A 23445-nucleotide genomic window follows, 5' to 3' on the forward strand; every position below is an offset into this window, starting at 1 on the left:
TTCAGCACAAACATTTTCTTCTAACCTAAGGTAATGTGGGGGAAAAGATATTGCTTACCTGATTCCAAGAAGTTGCTCCAGAGCATTGGAGTGCACCAAGAGGTGTCCAGGGTCACCCCCTCTTACCTCAGACTCAAGTCGCTGCTTGTGTCCCTTCGAGTCATTTTACAGGTCTCCCTTGTTAATTGTTAACTTGCTGATTCTATAACTGGTCTGATAGCATAGCGAGTAGATTGGTCACTTTGACATCTGTGCAGAGCCTGCTGGCGCAGGTTCGGATCCCGGCAGGGCCAAACTCAGCCTTTCATTTTTCCGAGGTCTATAAATGAGCACCACACACTGTGGGTAAAAAGCAGCGCTCAGATACCTGAGGGTTCATAGCACTATATAAATGCTAAATTATTATTATTAGAACACTAGAGACTGGAAGAAATGCTCTGGAACTCTTCGTGTTCTGCTGCTTGTCAAGACTTTGAGCCCTCTCCGAACTACCTAGCTAGGGTTGTGTTTTTGGACTTAAAAGACTTGCTGTGCGAAGAAACTCTCTCTAGAACCTTGAACCAGGCTACTGTTACACTAACAATTTTCCTCCCTTAAAATGACTTTACTGTATGTGTTTGCAGGGTAAGTGTATTACTGTATGCACTGATGAAAAACTGCAGGTGCGCGTAATAACCGATAATACAATAACACTGTTTTTCTCTTTCTAACGTTGCTACAAATGTAACCGCAAACAAACGCAAAATGAAAGTATTTTCAAGTGTATTCTCAAGTATTCTGGTGTGTGTATATATACAATATATATTATAAAAATGATAAGTATAAGAATTTCTTTGGTGTGCATGTCTAACTAAGATTCAGTGTGTATATATACAATATATAATATTATAAAAATGATAAGTATAAGAATTTCTTTGGTGTGCATGTCTAACTAAGATTCAGTGTACTTACCTACAACTCACATCTTCCTCTTAAGATGAGCCTGACTGCTCTGCCACTCTACCAAGGTCCTGAGTTAGTACAGACTGATACTAAGAGTTGGAGATCTGCAAACCACTGGGATAGCTTACTAAAGGCTTACTAACAGTAGGACTTACTCCCCTAACAGATTGCCTACTGCAAGTAGTGTTCTACAAAATGGAGCCTATGTATAACATCAGGCCTATGCTTCACGTTGGTGATTACTGCAGCTTAAACCAACCAAAAGCTGGCCATCTCTTTCATTCATACTCTGCGATGGACCCTGGGTTGAGCAAATATAGATCTGAACATCCCATAACGCACTGCAGGAACAACCAGGCTTACGATTTGGTTTAGGTTGATGGTAAATGGGGGTGATTTTATGAATTGACTTGCAAGTCGAGGAACAGAACAACCTGCCTCCAACCGAGACCCAACTAACTAACCCGCCCCACCCTTCAGACCTGTTGCCTTTATAGATCCTGACGAAGAAAGGTTGGATAAATTACAGCTTCCAGCACAATTATCCTGCACAAGTCCTTCAAAACAGAACACGCATTGTCTTCAGTTAAATGTGGGAAGGGATTACCTAATAAAAGGTCACTAGAAAAAGAAACTAAGGACCTACAGGTGTTATAATATCATTGGGATGGGGAAGATGTTTCTGCATTTCATATAAATTTAAAGGCAACCTCTCCTGTAAAGAAACACCCCCTTCATCTTTTATCCCATACCTTTTGATTTATTTGCTAAAAAAAGACATATTTCTACGAAACCCACCACTGTATTAACTGGTAGGGTCACAACCCCAGAATACTCAATAGACGTTTTTCCCAATGGTTTACTACTTTGTAGTCTGTACATCAACACTTACCTTCACACAAAATAAAGTAATATTATTAATGCCTCTTCTCTATGCTTGGGCATTCCTTATTGACTGTTATATATTTATTTACTGCATCTTAACCTGCCAATTCCACCCTAAGAATTGCCTGCAGGGATAGCCTGTTCATTTAATTTACCTATTGTCAGAATGCTGCCCAGATTGCACTTCCACAGCCCCTCCCCCTGGTACTTCCCCTCTCCACCTCCTTAGCACTGCCCCTTGCAATTCCCCTCTCTCTCCCACACTTTTTTGCGTATACTACTTGTACGATCTGAATGACACAAGGCCTAGTAAGATTGTTTATGTGCTCCGTCTGTCTTCCCTCCCTTGTCATGTCGTGCCTAGAAACACTTGTGTACATGCACGTTATAAAATACTTAAAATATATCATATTGATGGCATGGCATATCCTTTTCCATTTTCTACCTTTGCTTGATCTGGTGTGATTTGGTGTGCTGTTTGTTTCAATGTTTTCAAACTGATACAGATCATCCTCTCCAATAAACTGGCAGACTAGAGGTTTTTTGATCTAGGACCTCAGTTGTCTGGATCTTCTGGTGATCCTTTAATGTTCTTTATGAGAGTCTGGTGAAAACAGACTTTAAATCATGAGTCATTCTCGCTTGGCAGAGGGGTAAATTGAACATATGCTAGATTTAATTACCACCGTGTGCTAAAGTGCAAACCTAGCACTGCTATTATTTAATGTTCCAAGTTAGTTTCTGCAAATCTGAGTGTGATGCCAGATCTTTTATCCGTACGATTTCCTGTGTGCAAGAGTTCCAGCTCACTTTGTGCCAGGGAGGAGAGAAGTAACATCATCTAATCAGTATCTTAAGAGAATAAATCTCCCATCATATATCAAGCAGCAGAGCCTTTGGTTACCACACAACACATCTCTTACTCTCTGTCTGCTTCTGTCTCACCCTTTCTGTGTGCGTGTTCCTTTTCCCCTAACATGTTTCCACTCTCTCCCTCTAATTCTTTTTCTGTTTGCTTTCTTAAGTCTTTGGAATCCTCTTTGATAATACTTTCCTCCACACTGCTTTCCTTTTTGAACTTTTCCTCCAATAGCTGCTCCACTCTTTCCAGTTTATCTGCATCTACCTACTTCTGTTTAACATTTCTCTTCTGTTTTTCTTTACTTTGCTTCTCATCCTTTTCAATTTCTATCACCTTTTTCCGTTCCCCTCATGCTTATGTTTTCTTCTAGGCTTTCCCTGGTCTCATTGCTTTGAGAAAGATTTGCAATCACCCGGACCTGTTTTCCGGCGGTCCCAAGATTCTGAAAGGTGTGCCTGATGAAGACTTGGAGGAAGCAGACCACTTTGGGTACTGGAAGCGTTCGGGAAAGCTGATTGTGGTGGAGTCCTTGCTAAAGATTTGGCATAAGCAGGGTCACCGGGTACTGCTATTTTCCCAGTCTAAACAGGTAAGTGCTCTGCAGAGGAAGTGAAGGCATGTTTCTAACACTATGGAAACACACAGTCCAGACCATAGGGGGGTATCTCATACCTCACATTTTGAAAATATTAATCCCAATGCCAAGAATCCCTCCTTCCTCACATGTTCAGCACATTTGCAGTATCAATGGAAAATAAATTCCTTAAACATTACTGAACCACTCATGAGATGCAATTCTTTTTTTCTCCTTGCAGATGTTGCAGATCCTTGAATTTTTTCTGAGTGATCGTCATTATTCTTATGTGAAAATGGATGGCACTACTACAGTAGCATCCAGACAGCCTCTTATAGCTAGGTTCAACCAGGTAAGTTGCAGATATATTTATGCCTCCTCCATATAGAAATATCTTCTTTCACTTGCATGCTTTCAAAGGGAGAGGACCAGAAACGCTTAACCATCAATATTCACTTTTTATTGCCTGTCTTCTTCATTTGGTAGCCTCTCCTCTGAAAGGTCAACCTAGTCAGTGAACACATTTATCGACACCGAGTCTAGCCAAAGTCAATCTAGGTAACGTAAGCTGAGCAGTAAGGCAGACTTATCCAACATGGGGTCTGGCATGGAATTCACATGCTCATGAATATTCCCTGTCATCAGGCTGAGAATCCTCAGTAAAAAAGAAAGCAGTCTTTCTTTAAGATCTTGAAAACTTGCTTTCTCCCATTAACCAATCACTAAAGTCTGGGTCATACTGCACCCATCCAATGATGACTGTCTTCCTAAACCCTACCCCTGGTGGCCATCTTCAGATTTTTACCACACGCTTCAGTGCTGGGAGACCTTTCGAGTTGCTCTTCGAGCTATTTTTCGAATTTGTGAGTTTTTCGACGTATAAATGTATTTTTGTCCAACCCCCTCTCGTTCGCTGACCGTTGATCAGTGCCAGCAGCGGGGATCCGTTTCCAGTGAAGATCGACCGCTACATCATCAGATCTTCATTTTTCCAGTTTGGAAGGCCTAGTTGAGGCCTAATTCATGCCTCGCCATGTTGGAAGAAGACAAGAGGAGTTTGTTGAAGCTCTGCACCAGATGTGGCTTGAGGAACATCTACATAGAAGACCGGCACAAGAGGTGCCTCGATTGACTTCATCCTGATCACGACGAGGACAGATGCAAAATCTGCTGAGGTCACCCTGCCAAGACGAAGCAGGACCATTATCGCAGGTTGGTGGCATGGCTGAAGGAAGAAAGAGCTCCAAGCGCGGCCTCTGGGTGCGCACAGGTCCCCTCCAGGTCCAGACGACCTTCAGAGTGTTCTCCATCGGGGAAGAGGTTTAGATCCACCGAGGATGTTTCTTCGCAGGACATCCACAGAAAGGCTAAGCGGCGCACTGCCGATCCGACATGGGCTGCGGGTCACAGTTCGGAGTACTCCCGCTCTCCTTCGCCGGTAAGCCTGCCGGAGGGTGGTGTCATCGGAGAAAACGACCCTCTCTTCCACACATGGCTCTTTGTCGAAGGATAGACCAAGAAAAGACACTTGCAAGGAGGGGACTCCAAGGTCCTCGTCGACGCCGATGTCCATAACCTCACCAGCGGCGACGCTGACCATGTCTCGCAAGCAGAGACCACAATCGGCGAGTCCACCGTTTTCCGCGGCCACGTCGACGACTGTTGCTTCAGTTCCATCCCCGATCTCGTCGACTGTCCCGTCGACGAACACGGCTATGTCAACAGCGAAATCTTCAAGGGTTAAACTGCCTCCCGGGCCCACAACTGCTACTGCTCTGGCCATGACTATGACCACCACAATTACTTAGTCTGTGAAGGCCCCCAGTCATTTATTCTTTACCGAAAAAGGCAGGAGGATCTAAAGGTCTGTTGCCACCGACTGATTTTCACCCCAGGCCTATGGTGGGGATAAAAGAAGTAGCAAGGTAGCCCGTCATGGCGAGCTATACAAGTTCAGATGGATCGGACCAGGGAGGTGACAACCTAATGGGTGAAGAGAAACCCCTAGTAGAACGGGAGCGGCCATCAGCCCTGCTAAGGCGCACTAGCCCTCCACCAGTGCCAACTCCGGTGGTCCCTCAACAGGTCCCTAGAAACAGGTCTCTGGATATTCTGACTACACTGCACACTTTGGTGTCAGAAGTACAACAGCGGCTCCTGCCCCCGATGGCTCCGGTGGGCACCCCCCACCAGGCACAGCCTACCAAGACCACAGCAGAGATCCCACCCTGCAGGTCCAAAGCACCCTCCAACACCGAGGCAGCCAACGCCACCCTCCACTTGGGCTGTACCGTGGTAGATCCGCCCCGTACGGACACTGGAACGGACACGCATACATATGAGTTTGATGACTTTGTGCCACCGAATGGAGAGCCGCTGGGTGCTGACGATACCCCCCCACCCCGCCCCGCTCCTCCAGGGCATCGCCTCCTGACGAGGTGCGTTCCTTCCACTCCATGCTTTCAAGGGCATCTACCCTCTTCAGCTTAGTGCCTGAGGAAAGAAAAGAAAAAGGACAGATTCCTTTACCAGAGACATATGTTGGCCAGGAAGATCGCAATGTCCATTCCTCTACTGGACTATGTTTGGGATGAAGGCCTAGCTCTCATGAAGAGCCCATGCTCTACACCAGCAACATGGGACAAGCTTGAGAAAAAGTACATGGTGCCTGACTCGACACCTACATCTTCAGATCACAGCCGTCCCCAGACTGTAGTTTCAGCCGCTGCCTCAACGGTGAAAGCCGCCAATGCCCTCGCCATCCTGGCCCGTTATGACAGGGGGTTGTGGTTCAAGTTAGGCCTGATCTGGATTTCTTGCCTGATGGCAAAAAGACTGAGGCGTTGGCTCTATTTAAGGAGGTCAAGGTGGCCACAGACCACACCATCACAGTGTCTTTGGAGGTCGCGGACTCAGGATTTTGCCATATGGGAAACTAAGTGGTACTCCAACGTCAAGGCTGGCTAAAGGCCACGAATTTTAGACAAGATGTCCAATCCAAGGTGATCGATATATGCCCTTCGATGGGGATAACCTCTTAGGCAAAGTGGTGGACAAAGCGCTGCAAGCTATAAAGACGGACACTGAAACAGCAAGATTTCTGTGCACCTTGCAGCAGCGACGGTCTTTGTCCTTTAGATCCTCTACATGGAAGTTCAACAGATCCTCTAAAGGCTACACATCCACCTCATACTGTTAGCCCTCCTGCACTACCTACCAGGAGAGTGAGAGGGCACAGAGTTGATGTCGTCCGCAAGGCGGTACGCAAACGTCCAAACAAGCCTGACCCGGCCCAGGGCCCTCATGGCCACTTCCGCACCCAGAGGTGGGCGGAGGGCATCTGACGCACTTTGTCAACGAGTGGAACAACATCACCACCGACAAGTGGGTGCTGGACATACTTAGTCAGGGGCACACCCTGGAATTCAAACACAGGTGCCCTTGCATTCTCCCTGTGACAAGAAAGAAGCTGCACAGGTCCCAACTGCTACAAGAGGTGCAGGCCATGGTAAGAAAAGGGGCAATAGAACCCGTCCCGGTGTGCCTCCGGAGTATACTCCAGATACTTTCTGGTCCGGAAGAAGTCAGGGGGTGGCGTCCGATCATAGACATGCGACGCCATGACAAATACCTGAAGTCCCAAAAATTCAGGATGGACATGTTGCAGCAAGTGCTCGGCCAGCTGGAAGAAGGGGATTTCCTGGCAACTTTGGACCTAGAAGATGCCTACTTCCACGTCCCCATACATGCAAAACATCGAATGTTCTTGCGCTTTGTGGTTCTAGGACGTCACAATCATTTCAAGTCTCTGCCTTTTGGCCTGAAATTGGCGCCAACCGTATTCACAAAGTGCCTGACCCCGGTGGCAGCACACCTACGTCTCAAGGGCATAGAAGTCTGTCTGTACCTAGACGACTGGCTCATCCTGTCCAACCCCCCCCCCCCCATGCCCTGGCGGTGCAGCTCACCAGGGAGACCATATGTCTTCTGATGGAGCTTTGATTCTCTATCAACTATCTGAAGTCCTGTGTGTCGCCAACACAGAACACTATTTCTGGGCGCCCGCCTCGACGCAGTGGCATCTCTGGCGTTTCCCTCGGAGGAGAGTGTGGCAGCTATACTGGGCAAGGTAGATCGCCAAGCTGTGACTCAGTTCACAACGGTGTGCTCCGTCATGTCACTGCTGGGCATGATGTCGTCCTGCATTCATCTGCAAACTACAGATGAGAATTCTACAGGTCTTTCTGGATGCCAGGTGGCTCCAGATCACGGGCAAGTGGACAGACAGGATTGTACTCAACCATGACTTCAGACATGCTGTTCAGTGGTGGGGGTGCGCCAGCACCTTACGTAGGGAGCACCGTTTCAGGTTCCCCCGTTCCAAGCTACTGTCACCAAGAAAGCCTCTTTGGAAGTATGGGGTGCTCACATTTGACGATCCCACACCAGAGGCCTCTGGCTTCCAGAGGACCAGGCCCTGCACATCGACGTTCTGGAACTGTGGGCCGTGTTTTGGGCCCTGAATTCTTTCCTGCCTCTTCAGCAAGGACAGGTGGTGAGGATCTTGACGGACAAAACCACCACTATGTTTTACATCCGGAAACAGGACGGGACCCGCTCCCCCGCTCTTTCCTTGGAAGCCCTGTGGCACTGGGCCATTCTTTAGCACATGTTTCTCATCCCATTTCATCTGGTGGGCATCAAGAACACCATTGCGGACTCCCTCAGCAGAGAGCTGCGATCCTGCCACAAATGGGAGCGCCAGCGGGCTTAGACAGCACATATCTTCAGCATGTGTGGCTGACCCCAGATCGACCTCTTTGCGACCGCATCAAACTCAGTGCCAGGCTTTCACCCCAGCAGGGGAGCCTGGTGGATGCGTTTTCATTCACACGGGAGGGCTTAAAAGCGCTGTTGCGGCAAGATCATACTCATAACTCTGGCGTGGCCTCTCCAGATTTGGTACCCAGAACTGCTCTGCATCCTTTTCCCGGCCTCTCCAGAGAAGAAGGAATGATAATGCGCCACGACACAGCGTCACTGAACCTCAGTTTCGCTCCTGCATCCCTAGAGTTTGGGCATTATGACATTCCTCTAGAACACAGGAAGGTCTTGGCCACGACTAGGGTGTCCTCTACGCTATCATGTTACGGCCACAAATGGAAACGCTTCACGGTGTGCTGTGGGGTGCAAAAGATTACACCTGCGAGTCACAGATCCTCAGCTCCTGCCGTATCTGTTGTCTTTAGCCGAGGCTGGGTTGGCTCACGCCTCCATCAAGGTGCATCTGGCGGCCATTTCACGGTACACACTGTCACCGGACAGGCCATTGTTGTGGCCTCACAGGCTCATCATGGGATTTCTGAAAGACCTCTTCATGTCTTTTCCACCAATTGAAGGCTCCTGCCCTAGCTTGGGGGCTCAGTGTCATTATTACTAAACTCATGGGGCCTCCATTCGAACCATTGCATCCGGCTCCTCTGAAGTTTCTCTCATGGAGGACGACTTTCCTAGTAGCCATCACCTCGGCCGGGCGGGTCAGGGATATTAAGGCTCTTTACTGCAAACGCCCATACTTGTTTTTTAATGCTGCAAGAGTGGTGCTACGGGCCCAACCCTCCTTCTGAATTCAATCTCAACTAACCCTTGGTGCTTCCAGTTTTCTTCTGAATCCTTCTTTGGCCGCGGAAAGGTCGCTACATACGCTGGACGTTGTTCATGCTTTGAAGTTCAATATGGCACGCACAAAGGATTTTCGAAAGACATCACAACTCTATGCCCTAGAACTTTGAAGCGTCTTTTGTGCTAGATGGAATTACAATAATAGTTCTTAGACCAAATAATCGGACAGACTCGGAGTATGGCAAAGTACTAATTTATTCTCCGTTTAATAAAGCAGGGTCAGCTGGCAGACATCCGACTGATGCTTACACACTCCCAACCAGGTTTGATTACATGGAGGTTTTATACCTTAATATAATAATCATAATTTATTATATAGCGCTACACACCCATAGGTCTGAGTGCTCAAATAACAGATATTATTATCCCACATATATGTGTCCTCCATGATGTCATTTTACATGGCAAAAATACAAAACCTAACGAAGGAAGGGATTGGTGTATAAGGATCAGTACGTCATTGGCTACCCCTTTTCTGTAGGACACAGACTACCTCCAAAAACATCTGGTACTGATTATAGCGAACAAAACCTTAGTTGATTGGCTCCTTCAACATTGTAAGTTAGGTTGTCCCCCAACCCCACTGATTGGTTGGCATTCTTTCACAACCTTGGACTTTTAGATCCTTAGCAATGTGTACGTGAAATGAAACCTAGGTGTTTGAATCCCATCAGACTGCTCCCCATGTTTCCAATTAGTCGATCATCTGTCATGGGTAGTCCATCGGCCAAAGTCTTCAGTTTGTAGTTGACCTTGTTGCTGCTCACTGTTATGGAGCATTCAAAGGAGTGTGAGCACACCACTATCTTAGCTTAAGGCTCTAATGAATAGCCTTTGTTTTCGACTTCTGAGTCAGGTGTAAAAATACCATGAATTTGTCCCTTTCAGCCTTCTATTTACTGCTATTTGATTTAATTATGCAAGGTGCTGTTGCTCCTCTTGACCTCTAGAGACTTGCACATGAACTTTATACACTTTTAATTGCCCAGCAGTTTGGCTCTCACAGATGTTTTTCTCTTCCATCTATAAAGAATTTTCCACATTCAGAGCTTATCCATGTACTCCCTTTGCGCTTATGTCCCAAAATAGCATCTTTCTCCAGCATGGGGTCTGGCATGGATTCACATGCTCATGAATATTCCCCGTCGTCGGGCTGAGAATCCTCAGTAAAGAAAAAAATCAGTATCAGTTTCGTTTCTGATCTGTCTTTCTTAGTAGTAACCAATCACTGATCTCTGGGTCATACTGCCCCCAGCCAATGACTGCCCTCGCCCTAAGCCACGCCCCTGGCAGCCATCCTCAGATTTTTACCGCACGCTCAAGTGTTGGGAGTCCTCGTGCTTTAGCTTTTGAGTTTTTGCTGCGTTTTCGCGCTTTTTCAGGAGATTTTCTCATTTTTTCGGTTTAATCCAGCCTCAAGCTCCACCGTTTCTACTTCCGATAATGGGGACCCGTTTCGGAATTCTTCTACGCCCCTCAAGGGTGAAGTTTTCGTCGAGTTTACACTTCTTGGAGGATTCCGGAAGATCTGCGGCCTACCTCAACGGACATGGCCCAGGACAAGGGGAGCTCGACGCCCGGATCCAAGCTGTTCAGGAACTGCCCTGGATGCGGATTATATAACGTTTTCAAGGAGGACGAGCATTTGCGATGTCTCTACTGCCTCCATGGGGACAAGACGCATGTGGAGAAGGACTGTGCGTTCTGCAAGGACCTTTCGGAACGGATCAAACGAGATCGCCGTTCCCGCCTCGCCACCTGGCTGGAGAAGGGCACAGCAAGTGAGAAGGCGAAGAAGAAGTCTGAGCGGGCTTCTAAGACCTTTGAGGGCGCCCCGGCGACGGGGGCCCAACAGAAGGCCAAGCACCACGGGTCCGCGGGCTCCGGGAGCGCAGAAAGGTCGGGCTCTTCGGTTGCCAAGCAGGGTGCTACTTCCCCGGCACGTTAGACCACAAGCCAGCGCTCTGGTTCGGGGAAGAGGAAGTCCGAGAACCCGGGTAGGCCACTGGAGCGGACCCGGTCGATCTCAAAGGGGGAGCGAGGCGCTGACCCTCCCCCCAAGGCGAAGGCCCAGGACGCACTTAAGGTGGTGAGGGCTTTGATCCACCCAGCTAAGGCCTCTACTGAAGTGGTCGCTGCGGCCCTGGCGCAGCCTGCTGAGACTACGCCAATGGAAATGGCCTCTGGGCCCAGAGTATCCCTGCCGCCGCGGAGGGAATCCTCTTTCCAGCCCGACGCTAAGACCCCCGTGAAGCCCCCGGCTGAAAAAGAGGGGGGACGGCCAGTGGCCATTACAGACTCAGAATCAGCCTCTGAGGAGGAACTGGTGGAGACCGAGAAGGGCCTCAACGAAAGGTCCATACGCCTCAACGAGAGGTTCATAAACCTCAACGAGAGGTTAGAGAAGGTTCGATCCCAGGGGACGGTCCCTGCTGACGTGATCGAAGATAGCGACGACGATGACAAACAGGGCACAGTGGAGCGGCCATCCCGTCCGTCGCAGCCATTGCCCGAGCCCCAGGATAGCTCGGCGGCCATTTTGTTGGCAATCCAATCATTATGTACCGAGATAAGGACGAGATTGCCACGCACCCTGACGGAGGAGCCAGAACCAGGCCCGTCGGGAAGCCCTCCGAACAAGTGGAGGAGAGTACATCCCGCTCAGCCCTTCGCTCCTGCGAGACCGGGGGACCCCTCATCCCCCTCGCCGGGAGAGGATACGGCGTCGGATACGGGGACGGACGATGACGGCGGCGATGACACAGAGGACATCCCGTCGTCACCCCCCCCCCTGCGGGCGTCCCCATCCGACGAGGTTGGCTCTTTCCACGCCAGGATAACCAGGGCATCCGGGCTCTTCCAGCTCTGTCCTGAAGAACAAAAAAAGGAGGGGTTTCTGTACCAACGACGAGAGGCTAAGAGGAAGACTGTCCTCGCTGTGCCTTTACTCGACGACATCTGGGATGAGGGGCTTGCTGTACTCAAGAACCCTACCACGACACCCGCCAAGAGGGACAGGTACAAGAAGAAGTACCGAGTCCCCATATACGCCCCCTTGTGCCTCAGGGCCCAGCCCACTCTGGACTTGGTCGTCTCGGCAGCGGCTAAGAAGAAGGCAGCGGGCGCGCGGCCTCAACTTCCACTTCCCCGCCGGACAGCGAGGGCAAGAAGTTGGACTCTATGGGACGACGAGTCATCTCGTCGGCGGCAACGACGATTAAGGCGGCCAATGCCTTAGCTATCGTGGCCCGCTACGACAGGGAGCTCTGGTTCAAGATAGCTCCCCTGCTAGATTTCCTGCCTGATGATAAAAGGGCAGAAGCCCTAGAAATTCTGCAGGAGGGCGAGGTGGCGTCGGATCACGCCATAACGGTGGCGATGGACATTGCCGATACCGGATTTCGCCAACTGGGCAACGGAATTTGCCTCCGACGACGAGGATGGCTCAAGGTGACAGACTTTCGCCAGGACGTCCAGACCAGTGTGTTGGACATGCCGTTCGACAGCAAAAACCTCTTTGGTAAGGCGGTGTATGAGTCTCTACAGGCCATCAAGACCAACTCGGAGACAGCCAGGGCCCTTGGGGTGCTGCAGCAGCGACGGCCCTTTTGGAGCCCCGGAGGCAGACAGGGTGTCTCCAAAGGATCCAGCGGTGGCTCCTCCACTTACCGCCAGGCGGCCTGCTCCTCTTCCCAGGAGGCCTACAGAGGTCGCGGCAAGCAAGGGGGTTCCCGCCGTCGTCGCCAAGGAGGCCAAGTTGACAAGGCCGCTTCCAAGCAAGACTGACCCGGCCGGGTTGTCGGGCCCCCACCGAAGCACCCCGGTGGGAGGCCGGCTGACGAAGTTCATCGGAGTGTGAGAGTCCATCTCCACCGATCGTTGGGTGTTGGACACCCTGGCCAACGGGCACTCACTGGAATTCCTAAAGAAGTGCCCTCGCATTCCTCCAGTGGCCAGGAAGGAGAATCACGTCCCTCAACTGCTGTTGGAAGTAAAGGCGATGCTCAGGAAAGGTGCCATCGAGCTCGTCCCCAGGAGGCTCTGGGGCTCCGGAGTGTACTCAAGGTACTTCCTCATCAGAAAGAAGACAGGCGGTTGGCGCCCCATCCTGGACCTGCATCGGTTAAACAAATACATCAAGGGGCAGAAATTCAGGATGGTCATCCTCCAGCACATGCTGGGACAGCTGGAGGAAGGCGACTGCCTATCGTCGTTGGACCTGGAGGATGCTTACTTCCACATCCCCATTCTAAAAAGGCACAGGAAGTTCCTCAGGTTCGTGGTTCAGGGACGCCACTACCAATTCAGAGCCCTACCGTTTGGATTAAAGTCGGCACCCAGGGTTTTCACCAAGTGCCTGCCACCAGTGGCGGCGCGGCTGCACCTGCAGGGGATCCACATCTACCCCTACCTAGATGACTGGCTAATCTAGGCAAGGTCAAGGGAACTCGCCGTCGATCATACGGCGAGGACCGTCCGGTTGCTCACAGAGCTGGGGTTCGCCATCAACTACCCCAAATCCCACCTGGTCCCGTCGCAAGTAGCACTGTTTTTGGGGGCGAAGCTCGATACAGTGGAGCAATTGGCCTCCCCTTCAGAGGAGAGGACCAAGACCATCCTGGGCAAGGTACGGTGCCTGTTAGCCACAGACGTGGCCAGGGTGAGATCCATCAAGTCCCTGCTCGGAATGATGTCCTCATGCATCTACCTTGTGCCCCTTTGCAGACTTCGGATGCGTCCGCTACAGGAGTTCCTCGATGCCCGCTGGCTTCAGGCGAGGGGCTGCTTCGAGGACAGGATCCCCCTCGACGAGGAGTTCCGTCGGGTGATCCTATGGTGGGGCAACCAGGCTCACCTCATGACGGGCACGGACTTTCAAACCCCGGCGTTTCAGGAGACAGTGACTACGGACGCCTCTCTGGAGGGTTGGGGGGCCCACACCGGAGATCTCCACGCAAGAGGCCTTTGGCTCCCGGAGGAGAGGTCTCTTCACATCAACATCTTGGAGCTACGAGCAGTGTTCTGGGCGCTCAAGTCGTTCCTCCCGTCCCTCAAGGACAAAGTGGTGAGGATCTTCACCGACAAGACCACCACGATGTTCTACATACGGAAGCAGGGGGGGCACCAGATCCCCAGCCCTATCCAAGGAGGCCCAGGATCGGTTGCCCTGGGCCGTCGCCCCGGGGATGTTTCTGGTTCCCTTCCACCTGGCAGGAATAAAAAACACCATCGCCGACTCACTCAGCAGGGAGCTGCGCTCGTGCAACGAGTGGGAACTGCGCCAGGATCAAGTGGATCGACTCTTCCAACGATGGGGCAAACCCCAGATCGACCTGTTTGCGACGGCGACAAACTCCAAGTGCCAGAGTTTCACCAGCAGGTTCCCACAGCCGAGGAGCATGGGCGATGCTTTCTCGTTCCCTTGGGACGGCCTGTTTCTATACGCGTTCCCTCCTTTGCTGTTGCTGCTCCGCCTCATCAACCAGCTCAAGAAGTCCAGGTGCAGGATGATCCTCGTCGCACCAGCGTGGCTGAGGCAGGTCTGGTTCCCTGACCTTCTGGACTTGTCAACGTCCCCACCAGTCAGGCTGCCGGCGGGCGCGGAGCTTCTCTCCAGAGAAGGAGGCGCCATTCTCCACCACGGCCCACAGTCGCTGAACTTGCAGGCCTGGCTCCTGCAGCACTAGAGTTTGGAGGGTACGATATCCCGGCTGATTGCAGAGAGGTTCTTGCAAAGGCCAGGACGTCCTCAACTCTCAAGTGTTACGCTCATAAATGGAAGAGGTTCTCTGTCTGGTGCCATGCACAGAAGATTAACCTTCTGCGAATTACGGCCCCTCAAGTGCTGCCGTACCTGCTATCGCTGGCCAAGGATGGACTGGCTCGCGCCTCCATCAAAATACGGCGAAGGAATTTATGAAGGGACTATTTCGATCATTCCCGCCGGTGAAGGCTCCTGCCCCGGCGTGGGAGCTTAATGTGGTGCTGACCAGGCTCATGGGAGCCCCATTCGAGCCTATGCATTTGGCGCCTTTGAAGTTCCTGTCATGGAAGACAGCGTTCCTCGTGGCCATCACCTCTGCACGACGAGTGGGAGAGATTCAGGCCCTATCTTGCAAGCCTCCATACTTGACTATTCATGACACGAGGGTGGTGCTGAGAACGCACCCCTCCTTCATGCCCAAGGTGCCGTCGGACTGCCACCTCAACGAGCCCTTGGTGTTACCAGTTTTCTTACCGTCGCCTTCGACGCCGGCCGAGAAGACTTTGCACTCGCTGGATGCAGCTAGAGCGCTGAAGTTCTACGTGGACCGCACAAAGAGTTTTCGGAAGGCGTCACAACTGTGTTTGAACTTTGGGTCTGTGAATCAAGGGAAGGCTCTCTTGAAGACTTCCATTTTCAGATGGTTCTCCGGCTGCATCATGCATTGTCACCGGTTGGCAAACCGACCACTGCCCGGCCGTCCGAGAGCCCATTCGACCAGAGCGATCGCTGCTACCACGGCGTTCCTGTCTGGTATGCCTCTGCAGGGCTGCTACGTGGAGGTCGACGCACACCTTCACAAGATTCTACTGCATCGATCGGGACTCCAGGGAGGAGTCCAGGGTCGGCCATGCAGTGCTGCGCAACCTGTTCGCTTAAGGTGAGCCTGGTGAGGAGGTAAGAGAAGCTTAATGTTGAGTTGGTGTATTGCTTAATGTTGAGCCTGTTGCCAACTACCGTGGTTGTGCATGTGTATACTGCTATGTATTCTTTTATTCATGAGCATGTGAATCCATGCCAGACCCCATGCTGGAGAAGGAACAAGTTACTTACCTGTAACTGTTGTTCTCCAGCATGGGTCTGGCATGGATTCACATGCGAACCCTCCCACCTACCCCTCTGCGGCTCTTCACTTGGTCATACTGCCACTTGGCGTGCTACCAAATCTGAGGATGGCTGCCAAGGGCGGGGCTTAGGGAGAGGGCAGTCATTGGCTGGGGGCAGTATGACCCAGAGATCAGTGATTGGTTACTACTAAGAAAGACAGATCAGAAACGAAACTGATACTGATTTTTTCTTTACCGAAGATTCCCAGCCTGACGACGGGGAATATTCATGAGCATGTGAATCCATGCCAGACCCATGCTGGAGAACAACAGTTACAGGTAAGTAACTTGTTCCTCGCTCTGCGCCAACCATGACTTCTCATCAGGTTTTCTCCTGGGGCTTTCTTTTTGCATCGGCTGATTCTTACAGCCCTGGCCTGTCTCTGAGGTAGCTTGGTTAAATTCAACCTGAGCTGTCGTCCATTTTCCTAATATGGCTGTCCTTGCCACGTCATATATTCCTCTATAGCAAACGTCTATACAGTGTCTTTCCACCTTTGCGTTACTGCATATTTACAGTTCTTGGTCAATAAATGACTTCATTTTCTTTAGATCCATGATTACTTTAGTTTTAGGTTCTTGTTACTCTTAATGCTTCAGTTAGATTGTTACTTAATATGTTCATATTGTTTCAACATAGGTCCATATATATTCTTCATGACATCACTTCGTCCTCGTCAGATTTTACTTAACGACCGTCCGTCATGATCACAGATGCATTCTGACATCTTGTCAGGTGACATCCTTCCATGTAGCTTTCTTCCATACGACATTCTTCCACACTTACAGTGCAAGGGTACGTTCTGTATGGCTGTCTGAGTGCATAACGTCTCTTATACACTCAATGCGGTATAGGAACAATACGGGGGTCCCAGCTGTGGCTTTTCTTCGACTGTTTAATATGAAAGTGGTGAGGGAGAGGGAGCTGGTAAGAAAACCTTTATCTGCTTGTCTACATTCCCCTCTCTGGTCAAATCTTCAACCAAATTATCTTCTTCAATAGACTTTCTCTTCTTCGTCCTCTATCAGCATCTTCTACTCATCCTGCTTCCTTTTTGGGATCCAAATCTTTGTCACCCACTTAGGTGGCCTGCATTTTTTATGTGTTCATCCACACTCCAGGTTATATGACCGCACTCTTAAGATGGCGAATAGAATTTCTAACGTCCTAAATATCTTTTCCGATCTATGGGGTATTTAAACTTGTTTTCTGGAGGTGCAAGGGCATTTTTCTTTATATTCTCACAGGTTCTAGCTTCATTTTGCATCTTTTCACCTGTTCCACCATCAATCATCATCATCATCATCTTCATCCCAATAGCTTTCTTGGCTGTTTTCTTGCATTGTCCCACAATGATCCTTATGAGGCAGAATTCTAGCAACGCAAACACTAGTATTGCTCCAAGCATTTTGAAAGCATTTGCTAGCCAAGTCGGAATCCATGAGAACTGAGATGTAAACCAATAAAACAAAATTGAATTTCGTCTACTTCCTCCACCATCTTTGTGTGCTAAGTTGACAACACGGTTATCGCTTCTGTCAGGGTTCCATTTCCTCCATCAAAAGATGGTATAAACGTACAGCAAATAGGGCCGACCTTGGTGCACATGTCTCCTTCCATTGCTGTAATGAAGTCCAGGACATAGGAGAGTCATCAGCCTGATGGTTCTTAATACTTCTCTGATTGCATTGAATCCTTTTATTGTTGCAGTGGTTGTTTGCAGCAGCTCCCATCCTGTAATCTGCAGCCACTTGGCGTTTACCGCAGCTTGAAGTTCTGACAAGAATATAGCTGTCTTTATCATTGCAGTCTTGCTGAACAATTTATGCTCATCTGGGATATTGCTATAAGACTCCATTGATTTTGCAAAAAAAATATTGCTTCTCTTCAGTCGGCGGAGTTTGGGTGATCTTTTCATCCTCAGATGTTAATCCATTTTTGGAAAGTCATCAATATGGAGGTCACACTAGGGAATAACCAATGCTGGTAAATGCAGCATTACCATAGAGCATATTCTTCCCCAATTCTTAGGCAACTGCATGTAGGCTCTGGATCTAAAGGCCCAATATCGATCAATTAACATTGCAGTTCCACCATTCATTGCTGGGATTTCAATTATCTGTCCACATCCTTTATTTTTCACATGAAAACCCTATCCATTTTTTAGATGGTAATGAATCCCTGTGATGTTGACGCCTCTCCATCTTGTGTTTTCTTTAATATGTAAATGCATCTCCTTTTAAAAAAAGAAACCTTTATGTATTAACTCATTGTCTCACATATTTCAGTACATAACATCTGCTCATGCTCTCTTCAAAGTGAATTCTCAAATTTACAGCCAATATAGATACAAATGAAAGGCCCTTACTCTGGCTGCTTGTCATCAGTGCAATTAGTCTATTTTACATGGTTTTAAACTGAACAAACGAAAGAATAACCACAGTAATAATAATATAATTAACAAATTTGCTTTCACCCACCCCCTCTCTTCCTTAACTCAACAAGTATGGCATGATTACAGATCTAATGGTCGAGAACATTCATTACAGCACGGTATTCCTGAGTGGTACCCCATGTCCGTCTATAGCACATTTAAACATTTAAGTAAGGACGGCTTATGGAAGTGTTGTTCCTTGTCTTTGACATATTTGTGAAAAGGGAGCCACATTTTCAAAAATGTTTGATATGTCCCAGCTCTCAGTGCACACACCTTTTCCATGGCCAGTACGCCCCATATTTTAACCCACCAACAGGCCAGGATACGTCCCTCTACTGTTTTCCATTTCTGGGCCAGGGTCATTCGGGACGCCATCAGCAGATGCGTGCTAAGGGTGGCAGTGGCCCCACTCGCAGCATAGACCGCCTCCACCTCTTCCCCCAACAGGATCACTACTGGGGAGGCTGGTAACTGTACCCCCGTAATCTTTTTAATGTGACCCAGGATTTTTTTCCAATACATGTTGGCCTTGGGCCATGACCACTACATATGACTTAGGTCTCCTGTTTCCCCACATTGTCTCCAACATAGGGGGGTATTTTGCATTTATCCCGTGTAGGTGCTTAGCGGTCAGATACCATTTATAGCCAATTTTGGACGCTGATTCCTTTATTGCTGTGCATTTGGACAACTTGTGAGCCCTCTTCCAAATTTGACCCCATTCCTCCGAGATAGGACCCCCAAGATCCTTTTCCCATCTAGCAATGTAGGCGAGCTTGTCTCCAAGTTGTGCCTTATCTAACAGTCTGTATAGTCTCGAAATTCCTTTAGCAACCAATCCCTCTTGCAGAGTTAATTCAAGTCGCAGTGGTGTCCTTGTACCCGCTTCCCTTACCCCCCTTTGAAAGATCCAGTGTCTGATTTGCATATGCTTGTACCGCTCTCCCTCTCCTATATGAAATTTCTGTTTGCATTCATCGAAGAGTGATGGGTTCCCATTGTGATAGAAGTCTTCTAACTTCAGTTTCCCCCAAACTTCCCATTCCTTCCAGTAAGCTGTTCCATCCCGGAATGAAGTCAGCATTGTAGCTCATTGGACTATAAGGCCATAATGCCAGGGTTGTTTTCCCCCATTTTAGTGCCTGATCCCATCCCTGAAGAGACACTTTCGTTGCCTCTAATAGCTGGCCTCCGCTCCCCGATTTCCTTTTCTCAAGGACTGCAGAGCCCTCAGTGGAATGGTGCTAACTTCCTATTCAATTTTGCACCAGCCCTTATGTATTTTGGATATGACCACCTCGACATGTACACTATTTGGGCTGCTAGAATGTACCGTTTCACATCTGGGACTCCCAATCCCCCCATCCATGTCACGCGGAGAAGAATCGTCCTATATATCCTTGGTTTCTTTTTATGCCACATAAATGAAATCTTTTCTGCCTGTAGGGTTTTAATCATTTGAATTGGTATCTCTATAGGGAGTGAGCTCAACAATTGGTGTATTGTCGTCATTTTGAGTGCAGCTATCTGGGCGAACATGAGTTTTTTCACATCCCACCTATGGAGGTCCTCCAACATCTGTTTCTGCAGAGGAGGTATGTTTGCCCCATAAAGATCCTTATATCTATTTCATTAAGGTTATACCCAAATACTCTATGCCCTTGTCTTCCCAGGTCAGTGGATGGCCTTTGCTCAATTCCACTATTTAATTCTGGTCATTTTTTATGTTAAGAGCTTTAGATTTATTGAAGTTAATAGTGAATCCTGCAACTGCCACAAATTCCACTAGTCTTACCATCACTCTCGGCAGCATTTGTTTTGTGTCCCTCAGGAAAAGTAATACATAATCAGCCTACAACACTATTTTGTGCGTCCCAAAAGCACTTTCTACTCCCAGAATCTCCCGATGTTGTTGTCATGATCTCTGCTTCCAAAAGGTCAAGGTTTTCCCAACTCCCTTGGAAGCAGATCCATAACCCAGGTTCCGAGTGCCAACCAGTCCCAATTGGGACCTTTTGGACCCAGTCCTGGCACCAGTGGCACCAGGCTCATTAATATGCCCAGTCCCAGCGCTGGAAGCGCCGGGCTCATAATGCTTGGGTGGACTTACCTGCAGCAGACCATGCTGCTTACTTGCCTGCCAGTTGAGCCTCTGATCCTCTTCTGTTTGGAACTACTTTTCCTGTTGGGTGGGGCTGGAGCCACTCCCTAGATTTAGAACACTGGAACTCTTCTGGAAGGCAGGAACTCTTTTCTTACCAGGAACTCTTTTCTTACTTAGGCGTGGCTGTGGAAGGAGACACCTAAGCACTACAGGAGGCTATTTAAACCACACCCGGTGGATGAATCTTGCTTTGCGTTATTCTGCACCCTCTGCAGCAGGACGCTCATCGTGTCTTCTGCATCCAGTCCTGGGCCTAAGGAAAAAGGCTTACCATCCTGAATCCAGTCTTCAGCAACACTTATAAAGACAAGAAAGAACAGGTTAGCATTCCGGCATCTGAAAGGCAAAGGCTTACCATCCTGAATCCAGTCTTCAGCAACACCTATAAAGACAAGAAAGAACAGGTTAGCATTCCGGCATCGGAAAGGCAAAGGCTTACCTACTCTTCGTGCGCTCCGGAGGTCTTCATACTGCATTCCGGCATCTGAAAGACAAAAGCTTACCAACTCTTCGCACGCTCCGGAGGCCTTCGGCGCTGCATCCGCATCTGAAAGACAAAACAAGGTGCGTTTAAAGACATTGGGGAACTTTAATACTCACGTGCCATTACTCCTTTCCACATCTAATCCAGTGGGTATTCCGGCACCCTGCAGCCGCTCCGAACTCGTACCTGCAAAAAAAAGACAGTTAGAGCGCATCGTGAAGCAGGCAACAAGCGCTTACTCACGTGCTTCCAGGCGCTTCTATTCATCACACGGGCTCCATCTTCAACTCACTTCAGCCCGTCATCCGCCATCGCCGGAACCCTGCAAAACAAGAGACATCATTACTAAAGACTTTAAAAAGACATTTGAATGACTCGAAACTTACCGTTCGTGCAGTAAACGACGGACAGCAGTCCTCTGAAGTCAAGAGGCCTGCGCTACCTATCCAGTGAAGAAACTGGCTACAGCACCCTGCCCCGAGGCAGATGGAGAGCTCGGCATTCACTTACCTAAGGTGAGAGCGTTAACCTTTGGGGTCTACAGGAGAGGAGAAGAAGAAAGAGATAGGGACACCCCAATAACCCCAGTTCATTAACCCCATATTTTCTATCTGCAGACATCTTACTCTACACGTCAGGCATACAGTGCACAGAGGTCCAGCCCAAAGAGCCAACCGGGTGCTACACATCACCTTTGAAGATGCGGTAGTCGCCCAGTCAAGACCGGCGCCTCTGCGAGAATCAGGTGAGCATTACAGAACGCAAAGCCTACCGCAAAACTCTCGCCCAGGCGCTATGGAAACCTCGGATACTGACCCCCTAGCCCGGTTACTTGGGGAACTAAGGGCAGAAGTGCATGCAACTCGTCAGGAAACGAATGCTCTAAGAAGGGAACTAATTATTTCCACGGAGAGAACAGACAATCTTGCTAGACAAGTGCTACAGTCACAAGCCGGACAGACCCCGTTACCCGCATCAGGGGCAAATCTTCCTTCAACATCCTCTATGAATCCAGTGCAGATCAACCTACCTGGGAATGTACCTCTGGCTCCGCCCGAGCGATTTTCTGGTGACCCAAAGAGGTTTGCAGTATTTATCAATCGGTGCCGGTTGCACTTCTTATGCCGGCCAGCAGCCTTTCCAACTGATCAAGCTAAAATAGCTTTTGTACTTTCGTACCTTAGTGGCAATGCGGCAGACTGGTCGATCCCTCTAGTTCATCAAGATGATCCGGTTCTCCATAATTTTCAAGCCTTTCAGCTTAGTATGGAAAAACTGTTCGCAAGACATTCACAGGGACAGGCCTTGGACAATGAGCTTCTTTCGTTGCGACAGGGTAATCAAGACCTTTTGGCTTATATTGCATCTTTCAATAGACTAATAGTGGAAACTCAATGGCCTGAGGACAAAAGGATTACGCTGTTTTATAGAGGTCTACGTGGAGAGCTCAAAGACGTTTTAGCCCAAGTAGTGAATCCCCCACAAGACTGTTCGGATTACATAGACTTGGTCGTTCAAATAGATCACAGGCTGCAGAACAGGAAGGCCGATCGTTCCAAGTTTGATGCTCGAGTATTTTCCAAACCGCCAACTCCTTCCAAAGGAGTAGACTCCGGGGAATCCATGCAAATAGGGGGTCTGAAAGGTCCTCTAACACAACGGGAGCGGGAAAGGAGGAAACAGTTGCAATTATGCCTATATTGCGGAAACTCAGGGCACTTTCTTCGAGACTGTCCGGTGAAACCTGCCAAGAAGGCAGTAGGAGCTGCAGTTACCAAAGTTACAAACTCTGAGCAGGGAAACGACCTCGCCCGTCAAGAATAGAGGTCCTCTTGCCGAGCGTAAAAACCAGTTCCGTGACCTCGCATTTCGTGATACCTATGGTCCTCATTAGCCCTGATAATCCGGATCGATTACATGCATTTGAAGCTTACGTCGACAGCGGTGCCATCGGCAATTATGTGGATCATGAAATGGTTTTGAGGATGAATCTAACTCTTTGTCCCAAGGCTGTAAAGGACGTCATTACTACGGTGGATGGTACGGAGATAGCCTCCGGGCCAGTAACGCATACCACTCAAAAAGTGACGCTAGTAAGTCAAGATGGACACCATGAGAAGATCGTGTTCGATGTGATCAAGGCCCCTCAGTTTCAGATTATTCTAGGAATACCTTGGTTAGAGAAACACAATCCTCTGATCGATTGGCGAGCAAGAACGGTCCAGATTCCAGAATGTCTCTACTTGTCACCCTCCACCTGGTGTTGCACTGGCCGCAATTTCTTCAGAGACTCCCCAGTTACCTCCCGAATACCTAGAATACCAAGATGTTTTCCGGAAGGATCAGGCTAACTCTCTACCTCCTCATAGGTCTTATGACTGCCAGATAGACCTGATACCTGGATCTACTCCTCCTTGTAGTAGAATTTATGCCCTCGCCGAGCCTGAGAACCTTCACCTTCGACAATACCTGGATCAATACCTGGAAAATGGGTTTATTCGTCCTTCCAAGTCCCCTGCTTCTTCAGCTTTGTTCTTCGTTCCA

At 49.1% G+C, this 23445-nt stretch overlaps 1 protein-coding gene across 1 annotated transcript in view; it reads left to right on the top strand.

The window, feature by feature from the left end:
• Positions 1 to 23445, top strand: part of ERCC6 (ERCC excision repair 6, chromatin remodeling factor) — a 921458-nt gene that overhangs the window by 708363 nt on the left and 189650 nt on the right. Inside the window, exons 13-14 of the mRNA XM_069611154.1 lie at positions 3060 to 3278; positions 3505 to 3615. Coding sequence (XP_069467255.1) covers positions 3060 to 3278; positions 3505 to 3615 — 330 coding nt within the window. The remainder of the gene's footprint in view (positions 1 to 3059; positions 3279 to 3504; positions 3616 to 23445) is intronic.

Source organism: Ambystoma mexicanum, chromosome 8 (genome assembly GCF_040938575.1).
Source record: "Ambystoma mexicanum isolate Mex_15411 chromosome 8, UKY_AmexF1_1, whole genome shotgun sequence".
NCBI lineage: Eukaryota > Metazoa > Chordata > Amphibia > Caudata > Ambystomatidae > Ambystoma > Ambystoma mexicanum.